The 22,262-nt window shown below is 45.9% G+C and overlaps 1 protein-coding gene across 1 annotated transcript in view; it reads right to left on the bottom strand.

Annotated features, from left to right (window-relative positions):
• Nucleotides 1-22,262, bottom strand: part of CEP290 (centrosomal protein 290) — a 497,171-nt gene that overhangs the window by 440,959 nt on the left and 33,950 nt on the right. Inside the window, exons 3-4 of the mRNA XM_063927658.1 lie at nucleotides 18,801-18,878; nucleotides 8,673-8,742 (exon numbers count right to left, since the gene is read on the bottom strand). Coding sequence (XP_063783728.1) covers nucleotides 8,673-8,742; nucleotides 18,801-18,878 — 148 coding nt within the window. The remainder of the gene's footprint in view (nucleotides 1-8,672; nucleotides 8,743-18,800; nucleotides 18,879-22,262) is intronic.

Here is a 22,262-nt window from a genome sequence, read left to right as displayed (position 1 = left end):
TCAAGGTGCACACAGACCTGTACATCCATAGAACTGTGAGTGGCAGGGAAGCAGGATCTCCCTCCACCTTTCACTGTGCCAATGCTAGCTGGACACAATTGCAGATTATATTTTAGATGTCAATATTAATTTTTCTCTTTCAGCAAGGCTTGTGGAACACTGGATCATAGGATTGCAGGTTGGGGCTGGAACACTGTAGCTAGCCCACATCCCCTCAGCAGCACAATTGTTCCACTCTTCTTTAGGTGTCTGTGGAGTAGGGCATGTTATGTAGCCCTTTGCTGTAGTTTTGATATTTTAATATTTATTTGTAATTATTTTATTTACTTTTTAGTTTACCATCAGTGCTGCAGCGATGGGCGCTGGGTCAACTTACTGGATACCGCTGCATCGGTGGGAGGATGCGATTCCCGCAGGACCTCCCACATCACTCTAGCCTCAGTGGTGACCACCTGGGGCTGGTGAACAGCGCAACCCATCTCTCTTTGAGAGGGGTCAGGCGGCTAGCGTGATCCTGAAAGTTAGCTGCCATTTTTCTGAGCTTTACTGGCCATTGCTCCACTCCCATACATGGAGGGGGAGTGTGTGCAACAGGCTGCCATGTAATGCTGGTTGCACCAAGGTTTTTCCCAGCAAGGGGAAGTTCTCTAGGTCGGAGGATAGTGAAGACCAGACCACTTCCCCTCCAGCAGTAGTACCGTTCGGGAATCCTGCTTACAGGCAGTGTGACCATAAACAGTGGAAGAGCATGTAACTGCTGCCAGGGCTGCGATCTCTCCTTGGAAGACACCACCGCCTTTCCTCTCCAGCTTCACAGTTGGCTAAGTGCATTTATTTTTGTATCAGCTTTATGTTTTAAAGTGTAATTATGCTGCCTGCTTACTATGGGCAGTGCCCAGTACTCAACTGCCATCCTTCTTACAGGATTTTGTGTGAAAAGCAGAGTTTTGAACTGTATTATAGCATAGGCTAAATGTTGGACTATGGCAATGTGTTTCACTTATACAGTGTACAGTAAGATTGCCTTGGACATAGTTGCACTCAGGTGTCTTGAGTGCATAAGGTCAGTAAGGCTCAGGCACGCGCAGCCTTCATGGGGCTCTACATAACCCCTGGCTGACCCTGCAGGGGCGCAGGCTACAAACAGGTCTGCGTTTCACCTGTTAATGCTGATTGCATTTCAAAAACAGAAAGATGAAAGAGCACTAGAGCAGAGGCAGCAAGCAACTTATGTGGGTACTCACACAAATGTGTCTCTATGTTCGCTATATATTTTGAGGTGTCTCACACTCATTTATGTGTGTTTATCAGTATATATTGCTGTATCACTCGCACCTATGCGTATCTATATATGCTTTATATTGCTATGTCTCATTCTCACCTATGTGCGGTTATCAGTATATATTGTTGTGGCACTCTCACCTATGCGTATATATGCACGCTATATATTGCTATGTCTCATTTTCACCTGTGTGTGGTTATCAGTATATACTGATGTGTCACTCTCACTTATGCATATCTAAGTAAGCTATATATTGCTGTGTATCATGCGCACCTATGTGCAGTTATCAGTATATATATTGCTGTGGCACACTCACCTATGCATATATATGTTAGTAATATACTGTATATATGTAGCACGCTCACCTCTTTGTGTTCATCAATTTATATTGCTGTGTCACTCTCACCTATGAGTATATGGGTGCACTATATATAGCTGTGTCTCACACTCACCTGTGTGTGTTCATCAGTATATATTGCAGTGTCACTGTCACTTATGCGTATTTCTGTACACTATAACTGTGCCGTATACTCACAGTTGGGTGTTTTGCAGTATGTATGGCTGTGTTCCTCTCACCTATGCGTATTTAGGTAAGCTATATATTTATTAATGTGTTTAACACTCACCTGTGTGTGTTTATCAGTATATACTGTATGGCTGTGTCACTCATCTATGCGTATCTAATGACACTGGATATTAAGAGTCTCACACTCACCTATGTGGGTTATCAGTTTGTTTTGCAGTGTCACTCTCACATGTGTGTACTCTATGCATAAAGCTCACTAGTTTAAAAAACGTTTTTTCTACCTCTGCAGTCTGTACTATGCTACAAAGCTGGAGTCCGGTTCAGTCACCCAACTTACCACAGCGTATAGACGCTCTACATATTGTGGGGTGAACAAAAATGGGTTACATACTGTACATTTTAGCACCTCTACTGTTCTTTGGGCTTCGTTTGAGGCGGTTAGGAAGCTAAAGTACACTTTGTTCTTTCAAGAAAACCATCGCAAGTATGGGGAGAATATACAAATGCCGCACAGATAGGGCCAAGTGTTAGGGTCTCCTGCTCTGTGCTGCCACGTCGTCATGGCAACCGGGAGACAAGTGCTAGCGGAGTAACCTGAGGGTAGCTGATACTCCGGTTCGGGTAATTTGCTGTGCAGTGGTTACAGGCTCTGTGCACGGCAGGGGATCCGGTGCTGGTGTTTGTGCTCACAGTCTGTGAGGTCTGAGTGGGGCGTGGACAGCACCTGCTATATAAACCCTCTTCTCAGGTTAGGCAGATGCTGCTGAATCTTTGTTGGTTAGTCAGTTCCTGAAAGCTAGCTAGTACTGTGTAAACTTTGTATTTGTTTGTTGCTTACTGCAAATAGGCCTTGGGATTTGGTATTACACTCTGCTAATCCAGACCTAGCAGTAAGACTGGAGTCGTGGGGTTCTTTTGCTACTCTGTGAACCTAGCAAGTTTGCGGCTGTATTCTCAGACTTGCCTGCCAAAATCCTCTCTCACTGTGCAAGGTGTTCAGGTGTCAGTTTAGTGGCAGTAAGCTGAACCAGTGCACTGCAAGTGAGGACTAGGATTGTGGATACTCTCCTTGTGTCTATTATTCCATCTCTGACCAAGGAGTTTACTGCCACACCCGTTGGTAACCCTTTAGGGTTTTGCTGTTGCCCTTAGCAACAGCATTTCGGGTTCTCTACGTATTAAAACCCTACATCTCGCTTCTTTCCATCTGAGCCGTCCTAATACTAGGGAGACACCCAGTTTCTTAGCCTTTGGGCTTCTCTGTTCACTTTGTGTTTATTTTGTTACCCTATCACCTTCTGTGTATGTAATGTCATATTCCCCAGTATGTCTGTGAGTTCATTTGTTTTGCATCCCTCACCGTTCAGACACCAGTACATTCCTGCTGGCACTGGTGTGCATAACATATTCAGCAGCCTAATACTCCTGTTGAAATTTTGTGGGAATATGGAGCATACCCCTCAAAATACTTTGCAACAGGTGGTCGATCGGGTGCAGGTCCTGACTCGACAATTTAATGATTTGTCCATTAAAAATGCACACCTCGCAGGCCGCTGGCGGAGCTCCCGCAGCAGCAGTACCTTCAGGGGTTAAGGAGCCGAAAGTAAATCTCCCGGATCGTTTTTCTGGAGATCGCTCGCAGTTCTTTTGTTTCAAGGAGAGCTGCAAGCTATATTTCCAGCTTAGGCCTCAGTCTTCTGGGTCGGAGATTCAGCGGGTGGGCATAGTGATTTCCTTGCTACAAGGAGACCCACAGGTCTGGGCATATGGGTTGCAGCCTGACTGTCCATCGCTTCAAAGTGTTGATGCTTTTTTTACGGCACTGGGCATGTTGTATGATGACCCTGACAAGACGGCCTCAGCCGAGGCTCAGATTTCGATCCTTAAGCAAGGGCGAAGGCCAGTTGAGGTTTATTGTACGGAGTTTCGGAGGTTGGCCCATGATACCCAGTGGAATGACCCAGCCCTGAGACACCAGTACCGAAGAGGTCTTTCTAACCAGTTAAAAGACCAACTGGTACAATATCCCTTGCCTGATAGCTTGGATCAGCTCATGCAGTTATCCATTCGGGTGGATAGACGGCTGAGAGAGCGCAGGCTTGAAAGGGAGACCGAGGTTTCCTTCTTTCCCAAGGGAACCTCAGACTCTGAGGAATTTTCCGAGGAGCCTATGCAGATTGGGGCTACCCGCCTCTCCTCGCGTGAGAAGACGCGGAGGAGACAGCAGGGGTTATGTTTGTACTGTGGGAATAAAGGTCATGTGGTAGTATCATGCCCAGAAAAGCCGGAAAACTTCAGGGCCTGAGGGTGATGGGAAATATCCTGTCAGGTCAGAAGTCGGAATTTCCCAAGAAGACTTTTATCATTCCGGTGACCTTGAAGATCCTCGGACAAACTGTCAAGACTGAGGCCTTTGTGGACAGTGGGGCCGACGGGGTTTTTATGGACCGCCAATTCGCCCTGAAACACTCTGTTCCCTTAGTACCCTTGGCATCGGAAATTGAGATTTGTGGGTTAAACGGGGAACCATTATCCCAGGGTAAAATTACCTCTTGCACTAGCCAGATTTCTTTGTTTATTGGAGCCACACACTCTGAAAAATTGTCCTTTTATGTGACTGTCTGTACTTTTGCCCCATTCGTGTTGGGGTTACCCTGGTTAAGGGCCCACAATCCTCAATTTGACTGGGTCTCTGGGGAGATTCTTAGTTGGGGTACTGATTGTTTCAGGAGTTGCTTGAGCCTTCCAGTCAGGCTTTCACAGCTAAGTTTGCCAGGATTGCCAGGATGTTATGCAGATTTTGTGGACGTGTTCTCCAAAAGAGTTGCAGAGGTACTACCTCCCCATCGCCCCTATGACTGTGCCATTGATTTGTTGCCGAATGCTAAGCTTCCCAAGAGCAGGTTGTACTCCCTGTCACGTCCTGAGACTCAGGCTATGGCAGAGTACATTCAGGAGAACTTGGCTAAGGGATTTATCAGACCTTCACAGTCTCCAGTTGGGTCGGGGTTCTTCTTCGTGGGTAAAAAGGACGGTCCGTTGCGACCCTGCATCGACTTCAGGGAATTGAACCGTATCACGATTAAAAACTCATACCCACTGCCTCTCATTTCGGTCTTGTTTGACCAGCTTCGTACTGCCACCATTTTTTCTAAGATTGACCTACGCGGTGCGTACAATCTAATCCGAATAAGAGAGGGGGATGAATCGAAGACTGCCTTTAATACCCACTCAGGGCATTATGAATATTTGGTGATGCCTTTTGGGCTCTGTAATGCCCCGGCAGTCTTCCAGGACTTCATGAACGACTTGCTCAGGGAATATTTGGATAGATTCTTAGTTGTATACTTAGATGACATCCTAATCTTCTCCCATTCCCTGGAGGAACATCGGAAGCATGTACGCTTAGTCCTCCAGAAACTCAGAGACCACCGGCTTGGGGCGAAGCTGGAGAAGTGCGAATTTGAAGTTCAGCAAATCGCATTTCTAGGATATATTATCTCCCCAGAAGGTTTCCAAATGGAGGGTTCCAAGGTACAGGCAGTCCTGGATTGGGTGCAGCCCACTAGTTTGAAGGCGCTTCAGCGTTTTCTGGGTTTTGCGAATTTTTATAGATGATTTATCGCTGGATTTTCGTCTATAGTGGCGCCCTTGGTGGCACTCACTAAGAAAGGGGCGGATGTTGCTCACTGGTCTTGTGAGGCCAAAGCGGCTTTTGCCCGTCTCAAAAGGGCATTTGTCTCGGCCAAGGTGCTGCGACACCCAGATCCAGAGCGTCTTTTTGTGGTGGAGGTGGATGCCTCTGAGATGGGTATTGGGGCAGTGCTCTCTCATATGGGGGTGTCTGATAATCGCCTTCATCCCTGTGCTTACTTTTCCCGTAAATTTTCGCCTGCCGAGATGAATTATGACGTGGGTAACCGGGAATTGTTGGCTATTAAGGATGCACTCGAGAAGTGGAGACACTGGCTTGAGGGGGCTAAGTTTGTGGTCTCAATTCTCACCGACCATAAGAATTTGGCATATTTAGAGTCAGCGAAGCGCCTCAATGCCAGGCAGGCACGATGGGCTTTGTTTTTTGCTCGCTTTAATTTTTTGATAACATATCGCCCTGGGTCAAAAAACATCAAGGCTGATGCGCTCTCGCAGAGTTTTGCTCCAATCCAGGAGACCACCGAGGAGCCATTGCCCATTGTGTCCCCATCATGTATTAAAGTGGGCATTACCCAGGACCTCTTGTCATTAGTCCTTAGAGCACAGGAGCAGGCTCCTCCAGACCTTCCGGTAGGTCTTTTGTTTGTGCCTCCTAGGTTAAGACAGCGAGTGTTCCTGGAATTCCATGCCAAGAAGTCGGCAGGTCACCCGGGTATTGCCAGAACTCGGGAGTTGCTATCTAGGGCGGTGTGGTGGCCCTCGGTGGCTAGGGATGTGGATCAGTGGGTTCGGGCATGTGACATCTGTGCCCGAAATAAGACTCCTAGAGGGGTTCCTGTTGGCCCATTACATCCACTCTCTATTCCATCTAAGCCATGGACCCACATTTCAATGGATTTTGTGATGGACTTGCCCAAATCCTCGGGGATGACAGCCATCTGGGTTGTCGTTGACAGGTTTTCGAAGATGGCGCACTTCGTTCCATTGGTTGGGCTGCCATCGGCCAGACGCCTGTCTGAATTATTTATGCTGCATGTTGTGCGCCTCCACGGGTTGCCACTCGATGTGGTCTCTGACCGCGGATCCCAGTTTGTGGACAAATTCTGGAGGGCATATTGTTCCGATCTCCAGATTTCTGTCAGCTTGTCGTCAGGCTACCATCCGCAGTCTAATGGGCAGACTGAAAGGGTGAACCAGTCCTTGGAGCAGTTCCTCAGGTGTTATGTCTCCAAGTGTCAGACTGACTGGGTGGCTCATCTGTCCATGGCGGAGTTTGCCTATAACAACGCGGCTCACTCTGCTACAGGGATCTCTCCCCTTCCTTTGTGTGTATGGGCATCATCCTAAGGCCAATTCTTTTGACCCCCTGGACTCCACGCCTGGTGGTTCCTCTGTGGTTTCGGTCCTTAGAGGTATTTGGAGGAAAGTGAAGAAAGCCCTTGCGTCTGTGTCATTAGTGACCAAAAGGGTTTTTGATAAGCGGAAAAGACCCTGCAGCTTCAAATTAGGAGACTTCGTCTGGTTGTCTACCAAGAATTTGAAGTTGAGACAGCCATCTCATAAGTTAGGCCCCCGGTTCATCGGTCCTTATAAGATCACTAGGGTTATCAATCCGGTGGCATTTCAGTTAGATCTACCCCGTTCTTTGGGTATCAATAAAACATTTCAATGTTCCCTTTTAAAACGGGCGATTAGTAATCCTTCTTCCAGTGGAAGACCTTCCCCTCTTCTGATACGTGGCCAGAGGGAGTTTGTTGTTGAAAGGATTCTTGACTCCAAGATGGTTCGGGGTCGGCTGTCATTTTTGGTGCACTGGAAGGGGTATGGCCCGGAGGAGCGGTCGTGGGTGCGCAGTTGTGATCTTCATGCCCCCAGACTGTTATGCTCTTTCTTCTTGCAGTTCCCCGATAAACCCGGTGGTAGGGGTTCTTTGACCCCTCGTCAGGGGGGGGGGGGGGGGGGGGTACTGTTAGGGTCTCCTGCTCTGTGCTGCCACGTCGTCATGGCAACCGGGAGACAAGTGCTAGCGGAGTAACCCGAGCGTAGCTGATACTCCGGTTCGGGTCTTTTGCTGTGCAGTGGTTGCAGGCTCTGTGCACGGCAGGGGATCCGGTGCTGGTGTTTGTGCTCACAGTCTGTGAGGTCTGAGTGGGGCGTGGACAGCACCTGCTATATAAACCCTCTTCTCAGGTTAGGCAGATGCTGCTGAATCTTTTTGGTTAGTCAGTTCCTGAAAGCTAGCTAGTACTGTGTAAACTTTGTATTTGTTTGTTGCTTACTGCAAATAGGCCTTGGGATTTGGTATTACACTCTGCCAATCCAGACCTAGCAGTAAGACTGGAGTCAGTCGTTTAACCTGCTGGGGTTCTTTTGCTATTCTGTGAACCTAGCAAGTTTGCGGCTGTATTCTCAGACTTGCCTGCCAAAATCCTCTCTCACTGTGCAAGGTGTTCGGGTGTCAGTTTAGTGGCAGTAAGCTGAACCAGTGCATTGCAAGTGAGGACTAGGATTGTGGAGACTCTCCTTGTGTCTATTATTCCATCTCTGACCAAGGAGTTTACTGCCACACCCGTTGGTAACCCTTTAGGGTTTTGCTGTTGCCCTTAGCAACAGCATTTCGGGTTCTCTACGTATTAAATCACTACATCTCGCTTCTTTCCATCTGAGCATTCCTAATACTAGGGAGACACCCAGTTTCTTAGCCGTTGGGCTTCTCTGTTCACTTTGTGTTTATTTTGTTACCCTATCACCTTCTGTGTATGTAATGTCATATTCCCCAGTCTGTCTGCGAGTTCATTTGTTTTGCATCCCTCACCGTTCAGACACCAGTACATTCCTGCTGGCACTGGTGTGCATAACACCAAGGTGGGAATCGAACCCATGACCTCAGTGCTGTGTGGCAGTAATGCTAACCATTACACCATTCATACTGCACAGTAATCACACATAACAGGCTTGCTTAGGTCTTGTTAGCATGAAAATCTTATTAGCATGAACATACGTCAAGTCTTTGGGGTACAAATCATTTCAAATAATGAAAGTGTAAACAGATGAATCCTATGTAACGATGAGTATAGTCCATATTTAGCTGAATGTATTGCTTATGTACAGCAACATTCATTAAGCCGCTACCTTTATTTCTGTGCCCACTCGTATGTAAGTACTATATCATCTTTTACAAGCATGAAGTGGCATTACATTAATACTTACCATTCTTGGCTTGCTCTTCTCCAGCTTTCTCTGCTTCTTCTAAGGCAAGCTCTACCTCGTGAGATTTTATCTAGAGAGCATGATCAGAAAATTAAAAGTCTGATTTCCTGTTACACTACTTCACCACTTTCACATGCAGTAAAGGACAGATTTATCTAAGCCAAACAGGACAACTTCCAATTTTAACTTTCTACAATAAATATTGCATTTAGGGATTTCACAAGAATTTTAGAAATAAACACAAACTCCGTTGACTGCAGTTCAATGTATTTTTAAAGTATAATTTCAGAGTCAGTCTTATTTTTTCCATAAATATATAAACTGAAACCTAACCTAAAAGTAACAAATAGGCTCCAGAATGTCTACAGCAAGTCTACAGAGGCTTAAAGTGATTTTAGAATAGGCTGGTTAACTGCAAGGAGGGTAACAGGTGCTTCGGGCCAAATAACCTGATGTTTCAAGAGGAATAGGGGGGTATTCAATTAAGTGCCATTTTTTCAACTGGTCGAAAAAAAACGGCACTAATGCAACATAGTGTATTCAATTGCGGGCGTTTTTGCACATTTTTTCATCCATTTTTGCCCATGCCGTTTCACTTTTTTTTTTTTTTAATCAGCATGGGCGAAAATTGTGCCAAAAACAGGTGAAAAAGCACTCAAATTCGCCAAAACACGTGTATCTGTGGCAAATTCGATACATGTAGTTTTCCTCAGTGCTGGATTTTTAGAACAGTCGAAAAAACGGCACAGGCATTGAATAGGTTGAATGTAAATTCGACCTAAAAACGTGCGAAAAGTGCAATTTTTTTCGACTGGTTGAAAAAACAGCACTAACTGAAAACCCCGCATAGTGTCTAATATGATCTTACAGAGTGTAAGCAGAGCCCTCTCACCTCTTTGTTATTACCCTGCCTTGTTTCATTACTTCTCTAGTATGTTCCCAATTGAAGAAAGCAATGGAATATGTTGGTGTTTATATAATTGTAGCAAAGAAGTACTAAGTAGCAACATATCAAGAGTGTATTTAATTCTATAGTCCAGTTAAAATTATACTGTGAAAAAATAAGATTTTACTCACCGGTAAATCTATTTCTCGTAGTCCGTAGTGGATGCTGGGACTCCGTAAGGACCATGGGGGATAGCGGCTCCGCAGGAGACTGGGCACAACTAAAGAAAGCTTTAGGACTACCTGGTGTGCACTGGCTCCTCCCACTATGACCCTCCTCCAGACCTCAGTTAGGATACTGTGCCCGGAAGAGCTGACACAATAAGGAAGGATTTTGAATCCCGGGTAAGACTCATACCAGCCACACCAATCACACCGTATAACTCGTGATACTATACCCAGTTAACAGTATGAAATATAACTGAGCCTCTCAACAGATGGCTCAACAATAACCCTTTAGTTAGGCAATAACTATATACAAGTATTGCAGACAATCCGCACTTGGGATGGGCGCCCAGCATCCACTACGGACTACGAGTAATAGATTTACCGGTGAGTAAAATCTTATTTTCTCTGACGTCCTAAGTGGATGCTGGGACTCCGTAAGGACCATGGGGATTATACCAAAGCTCCCAAACGGGCGGGAGAGTGCGGATGACTCTGCAGCACCGAATGAGCAAACTCTAGGTCCTCCTCAGCCAGGGTATCAAACTTGTAGACTCTTGCAAAAGTGTTTGAACCCGACCAAGTAACAGCTCGGCAAATTTGTAAAGCCGAGACCCCTCGGGCAGCCGCCCAAGAAGAGCCCACTTTCCTCGTGGAATGGGCTTTTACAGATTTAGGGTGCGGCAGTCCAGCCGCAGAATGTGCAAGTTGAATCGTGCTACAGATCCAGCGAGCAATAGTCTGCTTAGAAGCAGGAGCACCCAGCTTGTTGGGTGCATACAGGATAAATAACGAGTCAGTTTTCCTGACTCCAGCCGTCCTGGAAACATATTTTTCGGGGCCCTGACTACGTCCAGTAACTTGGAATCCTCCAAGTCCCAAGTAGCCGCAGGCACCACAATAGGTTGGTTCACATGAAAAACCGATACCACCTTAGGAAGGAATTGGGAACGAGTCCTCAATTCCGCCCTATCCATATAAAAAAATTAGATAAGGGCTTTTGCATGATAAAGCCGCTAATTCCGATACACGCCTGGCCGACGCCAAGGCCAACAGCATGACCACTTTCCACGTGAGGTATTTTAGCTCCACGGATTTAAGTGGCTCAACCCAATGCTACTTCAGGAAATCGAACACCACGTGTTGGAGGCACAAACGGGGGCTGACTATGCAGCACTCCCTTAACAAAAGTCTGAACTTCAGGCAGTAAAGTCAGTTCTATTTTTGAAGAAAATCGATAGAGCCGAAATCTGGACCTTAATGGAACCCTTCCTGGCCTCACAGCACGCAACATATTTCCGCCATATGCGGTGATAATGGTTTGCGTTCACTTCTTTCCTAGCTTTAATTAGCGTAGGAATAACTTCCTCCGGAATGCCCTTTTCCTTCAGGATCCGGCGTTCAACCACCATGTCGTCAAACGCAGCCGCGGTACGTCTTGGAACAGACAGGCCCCCTGCTGCAGCAGGTCCTGTCTGAGCGGCAGAGGCCATGGGTCCTCTGAGTTCATTTCTTGGAGTTCTGGGTACCAAGCTCTTCTTGGCCAATCCGGAACAATGAGTATAGTTCTTACTCCTCTCCTTCTTATTATTCTCATTACCCTGGGTATGAGAGGCAGAGAAGGGAACACATACACCGACTGGTACACCCACGGTGTTACCAGAGCGTCCACAGCTATCGCCTGAGGGTCCCTTGACCTGGCGCAATATCTTTTTAGCTTTTTGTTGAGGCGGGACGCCATCATGTCCACCTGTGGCCTTTCCCAACGGTGTACAATCATTTGGAAGACTTCTGGATGAAGTCCCCACTCTCCCGGGTGGAGGTCGTGTTTGCTGAGAAAGTCTGCTTCCCAGTTCTCCACTCCGGGAATGAACACTGCTGACAGTGCTAACACATGATTTTCCGCCCATCGGAGAATCCTTGTGGCTTCTGCCATCGCCATCCTGCTTCTTGTGCCGCCCTGTCGGTTTACATGAGCGACCGCCGTGATGTTGTCTGACTGGATCAGCACCGGCCGGTGTTGAAGCAGGGGTCTAGCCTGACTTAGGGCATTGTAAATGGCCCTTAGTTCCAGAATATTTTTGTGTAGGGAAGTCTCCTGACTTGACCATAGTCCTTGGAAGTTTCTTCCCTGTGTGCCTCGAAGGCTGGCATCCGTGGTCACCAGGACCCAGTCCTGTATGCCGAATCTGCGGCCCTCTAGAAGATGAGCACTCTGCAGCCACCACAACAGCGACACCCTGGCCCTTGGAGACAGGATTATCCGCCGATGCATCTGAAGATGCGACCCGGACCACTTGTCCAACAGATCCTACTGGAAGATCCTTGCATGGGACCTGGCGAATGGAATTTCTTCGTAAGAAGCTACCATCTTTCCCAGGGCTCGCGTGCATTGATGCACCGACACCTGTATTTGTATTAGGAGGTCTCTGTCTAGAGACGACAACTCCTTGGACTTCTCCTCCGGGAGAAACCCTTTTTTTCTTGTTCTGTGTCCAGAACCATACCAAGGAACAGTAGACGCGTCGTAGGAACCAGCTGCGACTTTGGAATGTTCAGAATCCAGCCGTGCTGTTGTAGCACTTCCCGAGATAGTGCAACTCAGACGAACAACTGCTCCCTGGACCTCGCCTTTATAAGGAGATCGTCCAAGTACGGGATAATTATTTCGGCCATTACCTTGGTAAATACCCTCGGTGCCGGGGACAGACCAACGGCAACGACTGGAATTGGTAATGACAAACCTGTACCACAATTTTGAGGTACTCCTGGTGAGGAGGGTAAATAGGGACATGCAGGTAAGCATCCTTGATGTCCAGTGATACCATGAAATTCTCCAGGCTTGCAATAATCGCCCTGAGCGATTCCATTTTGAACTTGAACCTTCGTATATAAGTGTTCAAGGAGTTCAATTTTAGAATGGGTCTCACCGAACCGTCTGGTTTCGGTACCACAAACATTTCGGAATAGTAACCCCGGCCTTGTTGAAGGAGGGGTACCTTGATTTCACCTGCTGGAAGTACAGCTTGTGAATTGCCGCCAGTACTACCTCCCTTTCTCCGAGGGCAGCAGGCAAGGCTGATGTGAGGTAACGGCGAGGGGGAGTCGCCTCGAACTCCAGCTTGTATCCCTGTGATACTACTTGCAGAACCTAGGGATCCACCTGTGGGCAAGCCCACTGGTCCCTGAAGTTCCCGAGACGCGCCCCCACCGCACCTGTCTCCACCTGTGGAGCCCCAGCGTCATGCGGTGGACTCAGAGGAAGCAGGGGAAGATTTTTGATCCTGGGAACTGGCTGTCTGGTGCAGCTTTTTCCTTCTTCCCTTGTCTCTGTGCAGAAAGGAAGCGCCTTTGACCCGCTTGCTTTTCTGAAGCCGAAAGGACTGTACCTGAAAATACGGTGCTCTCTTAGGCTGTGAGGAAACCTGAGGTAAAAAATTTTCTTCCCAGCTGTTGCTGTGGATACGAGGTCCCAGAGACCATCCCCAAACAATTCCTCACCCTTATAAGGCAGAATCTCCATGTGCCTTTTAAAGTCAGCATCAGCTGACCACTGCCGGGTCTCTAATACCCTCCTGGCAGAATGGACATTGCCTTAATTCTGGATGCCAGCCGGCAAATATCCCTCTGTGCATCCCTCATATATAAGACGACGTCTTTAAAATGCTCTATGTTAGCAAACTATTATCCCTGTCTAGGGTATTTTATCTGACAGGGTATCAGACCACGCTGCAGCAGCACTATTCATGCTGAGGCAATTGCAGGTCTCAGTATAGTACCGGAGTGTGTATATACAGACTTCAGGATAGCCTCCTGCTTTTTATCAGCAGGCTCCTTCAAAGTGGCCGTATCCTAAGACGGCAGTCCCACCTTTTTTGACAACGTGTGAGCGCCTTATCCACCCTAGGGGATATCTCCCAACGTGACCTATCCTCTGGCGGGAAAGGGTACGCCAGCAGTAACTTTTTAGAAATTACCAGTTTCTTATCGGGGGGAACCCACGCTTCTTTTCACACTTCATTCACTCATCTGATGGGGGAACAAAACACTGGCTGCTTTTTCTCCCCAAAAATAAAACCCCTTTTATGTGGTACTTGGGTTAATGTCAGAAATGTGTAACACATTTTTCATTGCCGAGATCATGCAACGGATGTTCCTAGTGGATTGTGTATATGTCTCAACCTCGTCGACACTGGAGTCAGACTCCGTGTCGACATCTGTGTCTGCCATCTGAGGTAACGGGCGTTTTTTGAGCCCCTGATGGCCTTTGAGACGCCTAGGCAGGCGCGGGCTGAGAAGCCGGCTGTCCCACAGCTGTTACGTCATCCAGCCTTTTATGTAAGGAGTTGACATTGTCGGATAATACCTTCCACCTATCCATCCACTCTGGTGTCGGCCCCACAGGGGGCGACATCCCATTTATCGGCCTCTGCTCCGCCTCCACGTAACCTTCCTCATCCAACATGTCGACACAGCCGTACCGACACACCGCACACACACAGGGAATGCTCTGACTGAGGACAGGACCCCACAAAGTCCTTTGGGGAGACAGAGAGAGAGTATGCCAGCACACACCAGAGCGCTATATAATGCAGGGATTAACACTATAACTGAGTGATTTTTCCCCCAATAGCTGCTTGTATACACATATTGCGCCTAAATTTGGTGCCCCCCCCCTCTCTTTTTAACCCTTTGAGCCTGAAAACTACAGGGGAGAGCCTGGGGAGCTATCTTCCAGCTGCACTGTGAAGAAAAAATGGCGCCAGTGTGCGGAGGGAGATAGCCCCGCCCCTTTTTCGGCTGACTTTTCTCCCGCTTTTTTCATGGATTCTGGCAGGGGTAATTTATCACATATATAGCCCTGGGACTATATATTGTGATGATTTGCCAGCCAAGGTGTTTATATTGCCCTCAGGGCACCCCCCCCCAGCGCCCTGCACCCATCAGTGACCGGAGTGTGAGGTGTGCATGAGGAGCAATGACGCACAGCTGCAGTGCTGTGCGCTACCTTGTTGAAGACTGAAGTCTTCTGCCGCCGATTTTCCGGAACACTTCTTGCTTCTGGCTCTGTAAGGGGGGCGGCGGCGCGGCTCCGGGAACGAACACCAAGGTCGGGTCCTGCGGTCGATCCCTCTGGAGCTAATGGTGTCCAGTAGCCTAAGAAGCCCAAACTACCACCAGTTAGGTAGGTTCGCTTCTTCTCCCCTTAGTCCCTCGCTGCAGTGAGTCTGTTGCCAGCAGATCTCACTGTAAAATAAAAAACCTAAAATATACTTTCTTTCTAGGAGCTCAGGAGAGCCCCTAGTGTGAATCCAGCTCAGCCGGGCACAAGATTCTAACTGAGGTCTGGAGGAGGGTCATAGTGGGAGGAGCCAGTGCACACCAGGTAGTCCTAAAGCTTTCTTTAGTTGTGCCCAGTCTCCTGCGGAGCCGCTATTCCCCATGGTCCTTACGGAGTCCCAGCATCCACTTAGGACGTCAGAGAAATGAAAATACCTTAAATACATTTGAAGAATACAGGTTAAACATGTGCACATATTTGGTACAATTTAGTTCTGTGTAACAATCAACACACACAGGGGGTAATTCCAAGTTGATCGCAGCAGGAAAATTTTTAGCAGTTGGGCAAAACCATGTGCACTGCAGGGGAGGCAGATTTAACATGTGCAGAGAGAGTTAGATATGGGTGGGTTATTTTATTTCTGTGCAGGGTAAATACTGGCTGCTTTATTTTTACACTGCAAATTAGATTGCAGATTGAACACACCACACCCAAATCTAACTCTCTCTGCACATGTTATATCTGCCTCCCCTGCAGTGCACATGGTTTTGCCCAATTGCTAACAGAATTCCTGCTGCGATCAACTTGGAATTACCCCCACTGTGCAATTATTGGCCCAAACAGCAGATTACAGGCTGATCAGGACAATAATTGTAGAGAAATAATGCTGTCAGGCTTGAGAAATTTTGCAGCATGCCCAAAAGATGTGATAAGTGCTGCTCACTCAGTTCTGATAGTGAATAGGAGACAGAACGACCAATGTTTGTGTATGGTAAAATCAGATAATTGGTCCGTCTGTCTGGTGGCGAGTTTTATCTCACTGTGGCCAGCATAAGTCTACATAAGACCAGGGAGCCTGCGTAAGCCTCTTATAAGGAATTTGAGAAGACTGTAATACTCTGAGTTAGCCTACTGCTACTAACCTTCTGCCAAATAGAAAAATTGGTAGCATTTCACTTACGAAATACAATGAAATAAAACAAAAAGATTCAGAACATTTTTTCCTAAATGTTTTATTACAAAGCCTTTACAAACAACCTGACATAATATACAAAGCATATAGGGGGAACTGTAATAGCCTGCAAGCTGCAGGTATCGGCTGTATTTCTGCAAGTCTGCCCAATGTTTTAAAACGGCATGAATTTAAAAGACAAAACCAGCCAGGATTTGCTTTTTAATTGATTAGTGCTTTTAAATATTAGGCAGACTTGCTGGAATAGTGTCGAAGCCGGCAGCTCACAGGCTATTGCATTTCCCCCATAGTCTGTATACAGACACTTAGCAGTAACATACGAAAAGAGGAGTTGTGGCAGGGATCAGTTTGTTTGGGTGCACTCTATCCCATTCACATATTTATATGTATAATATTTGTTAAGTTTTTTGAATTTATTACTAAGTAAATAAGTTTAAACATAGAGTACCAATACCCACATGGAATGTATCCTTTGTTCGTGATTTCACATGTGGTATTATTATGACCCGAGTAGTAGGTCATACAAAGCGAAATATTAAAACAATATAGAAGTAGAAAAACGTGAAGGAAAAAAAACTTTTTATTAGACAGATTTCTGTCTGTGTGTAAAAATAATACATTTTAAAACAAAATCATGTGCAGTCTATAATTTCTTATATATGTCTATTATACTCTTATGATGAGTATTTGTGTTCCAGGCTCCTATCCTATGTGTATATAATATATATGTTATATGCCAGTGTACATACATCTATGCACATAATTGGTAACTGTACCCATGCCTGAGTATTTTGTTCTGTGGAGTTCTAAGTACTATACATATATTCTGCTCATTAAAACAAATAAAGAGTTAATTTTTTATCCAACCCTTGGTGTCTTAAATGTGTCTACTGGCTTTTATCGATTAACAACAGTTGTTTATTGTTTCAATGTCTGTGTTGCTATATATATCTAGAAACTGGCAACAAATGTTGCTGTTTGAGCTCAACTAAGGGTGCATACACACGGTGAGATTCGGACTTATCCGATTCTCACCGTGCGACAGGGGGCCGGGTCGGCACTTAGCCAGTATCGCAAGCACATAATGAGTGTGCTTGCGATGCTGGCTATGTGCGATGTCAATCCTGACCATCTCTTCTATAGAGATAGCCAGGATTGACTTGCCTGCACAGCCTATTTTTTCTGCCGATGCCGACCGCGCGGGGCCGCGCATCGGCATCGGATCGGGATCGCAAGGTGACTGTCACCTTGCGATCTGCACTATCTTTTCTTCCGATTCTGACTATATAGTCAGAATCGGAAGAAAATATCGTACCGTGTGTACACACCTTAAGATTCTTAGCAGTCAGCCTATATTTTTGTATAACAAGTATTAGGCACAAAAAAAATCAACTGCTTGTTATTTATTAACCACAGTTATTTATTGTTTCAATCTGTGTTTCTCTATACATGGAGACTGGTAACAAATGTTGCGGTTTATGCTCAAATAACGTTCTTGGCAATATGCCTGTATATTTATGTTGAGAGTATTGTGCATATTAGAAACATAATTGCTGGTAGTATTCAAATAAGGAGGAAGATGCACAATGATAATTTTCTGCACTATGATTCCTTAGAAATTCACAGCCTCATGTGTCACAGATATTAAATGTAAATATGCTAAATATCTACAGATAACGATAGGAGCCTGGAACACAAATACTCATCATAAGAGTATAATAGACATATATAAGAAATTATAGACGACACACGATTTTGTTTTAAAATTTATAATTTTTACACACAGAAATCGGTCTAATAAAAAGTTTTTTTTCCTTCACGTTTTTCTACTTCTATATTGTTTTTAATATTTCGCTTTGTATGACCTACTACTCAGGTCATAATAATACCACATGTGAAATCACGGACAAAGGATACATTCCATGTGGGTATTGGTACTCTATGTTTAAACTTATTTACTTAGTAATAATTTCATAAAACTTAACAAATATTATAGATATAAATATGTGAATGGGATAGAGTGCACTCAAACAAACTGATACCTGCCACAACTCTTTTCGTACGTATTTCTTGGATCAGTGGGTAGCACCAATGTTTGAATTTATGTGACTTTATGCACATTAAGAATTTAACATATAATCCCTCATATCAATACCAATTATTATTAGTTCTGGTGCGGGATATTTTCTCTCGTACTTAGCAGTAACATGTAATAAGCTCTATATTCTTTTAGTCAATCTAATATACTCTGCAGTATAGTTGTTCTAGATCAGGGATACAAGGGAACAGTTGGCAAAACATTCAGATAGATAAATCAAGAACAGATGTGGAGTAAACAAGATTAACTATAGTGGGAATATAAATGTTTTATATATTAAGTCTTGTTGTTCATTAAAAAAAAGTATTTAAATCAAAGAATATAAACTTAAAACTTTTTGTTTTATTATATACAATGTATTTAATAAAAGCAGCGCTACCACTTCTTGCCATCTGATTTTTGAAAGAACACCAATTTTTTCCTCAACCTTCTAGCAAGGTATGGTATTCTACTTCACATATACATTTCTGATTTTTTATTCCATTTAACAATCTCCTTGGCGTTTATATTTAGTAATTTCAAAATCAATTCCAAGACCAAGCTGAAAAGTTATTGCCGACATAGTCTTATATTTCCATGTGCACAATCATAAAATTGAACTTGAGTAAACAAAATAAAGGTTTATTTTTATTACTTCAGACAATGAAATCATAAGTTAATGCAAACCTTCATTAAAGACTGTGTAATTCGGAAAAGCTGTATCATATTTTCATTGGCCTCTCCTTTTAAATCTGCACTAGTAACCTGAAAAAGTCCAAATTATTTTAATGAAACACATTTGTTGATTTTATGTTCACATGGAAAACACACAATATTTCATGCAATATCTTTTTCCAACTTTAAAGTGATATGTCATTGTTAAGCAGAACTATTGCGTTTTAGAATTTCTGAACTTTCTGTCACAGAAAAATAAAACACACACATAACGGGGTACATCAGGTGTAGAAAAGCAAGTCGTACAACAGTCTTACAAAATAAGATTTTACTTACCGGTAAATCTATTTCTCGTAGTCCGTAGAGGATACTGGGACTCCGTAAGGACCATGGGGAATAGACGGGCTCCGCAGGAGATAGGGCACTTTAAGAAAGCTTTGGATTCTGGGTGTGCACTGGCTCCTCCCTCTATGACTCTCCTCCAGACCTCAGTTAGGGAAACTGTGCCCAGAGGAGATGGACAGTACGAGGAAGGATTTTTGTAAATCTAAGGGCAAGATCCATACCAGCCACACCGATCACACCGTACAACTTGTGATAAACTACCCAGTTAACAGTATGAACAACAACATAGCCACGGTTCAACCGATAACTATAACATAACCCTTATGTAAGCAATAACTATATACAAGTCTTGCAGAAGAAGTCCGCACTTGGGACGGGCGCCCAGCATCCTCTACGGACTACGAGAAATAGATTTACCGGTAAGTAAAATCTTATTTTCTCTAACGTCCTTGAGGATGCTGGGACTCCGTAAGGACCATGGGGATTATACCAAAGCTCCCAAACGGGCGGGAGAGTGCAGATGACTCTGCAGCACCGATTGAGCAAACAAGAGGTCTTCCTCAGCCAGGGTATCAAACTTATAGAACTTTGCAAAGGTGTTTGACCCCGACCAAGTAGCTGCTCGGCACAACTGTAATGCCGAGACCCCTCGGGCAGCTGCCCAAGAAGAGCCCACTTTCCTAGTGAAGTGGGCCTTAACCGATTTCGGTACCGGCAATCCCGCCGTAGAATGCGCCTGCTGAATCGTGTTACAGATCCAGCGAGCAATAGTCTGCTTTGAAGCAGGAGCGCCAACCTTGTTGGCCGCATACAGAACAAACAAAGCTTCAGTCTTCCTGATCCGAGCTGTTCTGGTCACATAAATCTTCAAAGCCCTGACAACATCCAGGGACTCGGAATCCTCCAAGTCCCGTGTAGCCACAGGCATGACAATAGGTTGGTTCACAAGAAAAGATGAGACCACTTTTGGCAGAAAATGAGGACAAGTCCTCAACTCTGCCCTATCCACGTGAAAAACCAAGTATGGGCTTTTATGTGATAAAGCCGCCAATTCGGAAACACGTCTTGCCGAAGCTAATGCCAACAACATGACCACTTTCCACGTGAGGTATTTCAACTCCACAGTTTTGAGTGGTTCAAACCAAGGTGACTTGAGGAAACGTAACACCACGTTAAGATCCCAAGGCGCTACCGGAGGCACAAAGGGAGGCTGAATATGTAGCACCCCCTTCACAAAAGTCTGTACCTCAGGAATAGAGGCTAATTCTCTTTGAAAGAAAATGGATAAGGCCGACATCTGGACCTTTATGGACCCTAATTTTAGGCCCAAAGTCACTCCTGTTTGAAGGAAGTGAAGTAGACGGCCCAAATGGAACTCCTCCGTAGGAGCAGCTCTGGCCTCACACCAAGAAACATATTTCCGCCATATACGGTGATAATGTTTTAACGTCACGTCTTTCCTAGCCTTGATCAGGGTAGGAATGACTTCCTCCGGAATCCCTTTTTCCGCTAGGATCCGGCGTTCAACCGCCATGCCGTCAAACGCAGCCGCGGTAAGTCTTGGAACAGACAGGGCCCCTGCAGCAGCAGGTACTGCCTTAGAGGAAGAGGCCACGGATCCCCTGCGAGCAACTCTTGCAGCTCCGGATACCAAGTCCTCCGTGGCCAATCTGGAACAATGAGGATTGTTCTGACCCTGCTTCTTCGCATTATTCTTAACACCTCGGGTATGAGAGGAAGAGGAGGAAACACATAGACCGACCTGAACACCCAAGGTGTCACCAGAGCGTCTACCGCTACCGCCTGGGGGTCCCTTGACCTGGCGCAATACCGCTTTAGCTTTTTGTTGAGGCGGGACGCCATCATGTCTATTTGAGGCAGTCCCCACCGATCCGTGATCTGTGCAAAGACTTCTTGATGAAGTCCCCACTCTCCCGGATGCAGGTCGTGCCTGCTGAGGAAGTCCGCCTCCCAGTTTTCCACCCCCGGGATGAACACTGCTGACAGCGCGCTTACATGGCCCTCCGCCCAGCGTAGAATCCTGGTCGCTACTGCCATGGCCACTCTGCTCCTTGTTCCGCCTTGGCGGTTTATATGAGCCACTGCCGTGACATTGTCTGACTGAATCAGGACCGGTTTTCTCCGAAGCAAGTTCTCCGCTTGACGCAGGGCGTTGTATATGGCCCTCAACTCCAGGACGTTGATGTATAGACAAGTCTCCAGGTTTGACCAGAGACCTTAGAAATTTCTTCCCAGTGTTACTGCTCCCCAGCCTCGGAGGCTTGCGTCCGTGGTCACCAGGACCCAGTCCTGAATGCCGAACCTGCGACCCTCTAGTAGGTGAGCACTGTTCAGCCACCACAGGAGAGATACCCTGGTCCTGGGAGACAGAGTGATCCTTCGATGCATTTGTAAATGGGACCCGGACCACTTGTCCAAGAGGTCCCATTGAAAAGTCCTTGCATGGAATCTGCCGAAAGGGATTGCCTCGTATGAAGCCACCATCTTCCCCAGGACCCGCGTGCACTGATGCACTGAAACCTTCTTTGGTTTCAATAGGTTCCCGACCATGGCCATGAGTTCCTGAACCTTTTTGATCGGAAGAAAAACCTTTTTCTGGTCTGTGTCTAGAATCAGGCCCAAAAAGGTCAGACGCGTTGTAGGAACTAGCTGGGACTTCGGTATATTGAGAATCCAGCCGTGTATCTGCAACGTCTTCATGGACAGAGACACGCTGTCCAGCAACTTCTCCCGAGATTTCGCCTTTATGAGGAGATCGTCCAAGTATGGGATAATTGTGACCCCCTGCCTGCGCAGGAGCACCATCATTTCCGCCATTACCTTGGTGAAAACTCTCGGGCCGTGGAAAGCCCAAACGGCAACGTCTGAAATTGGTAGTGACAGTCCTGCACTGCAAATCTCAGGAACGCCTGATGAGGGGGGAATATCGGAACATGAAGGTATGCATCCTTTATGTCCAGGGACACCATCCAATCCCCCCCCTTCAGGCTGGCGATGACCGCCCGGAGTGATTCCATTTTGAACTTGAACCTCCTTAAGTACAAGTTCAGAGATTTTAGGTTTAAAATGGGTCTTACCGAACCGTTTTTTCACACACTCCCATAAAAC

The sequence above is a fragment of the Pseudophryne corroboree genome, chromosome 6 (assembly GCF_028390025.1).
Source record: "Pseudophryne corroboree isolate aPseCor3 chromosome 6, aPseCor3.hap2, whole genome shotgun sequence".
NCBI classification, from domain to species: domain Eukaryota; kingdom Metazoa; phylum Chordata; class Amphibia; order Anura; family Myobatrachidae; genus Pseudophryne; species Pseudophryne corroboree.
The sequence above is the reverse complement of the archived record's forward strand: the minus strand, read 5'-3'. Positions and strand labels throughout refer to the sequence as shown.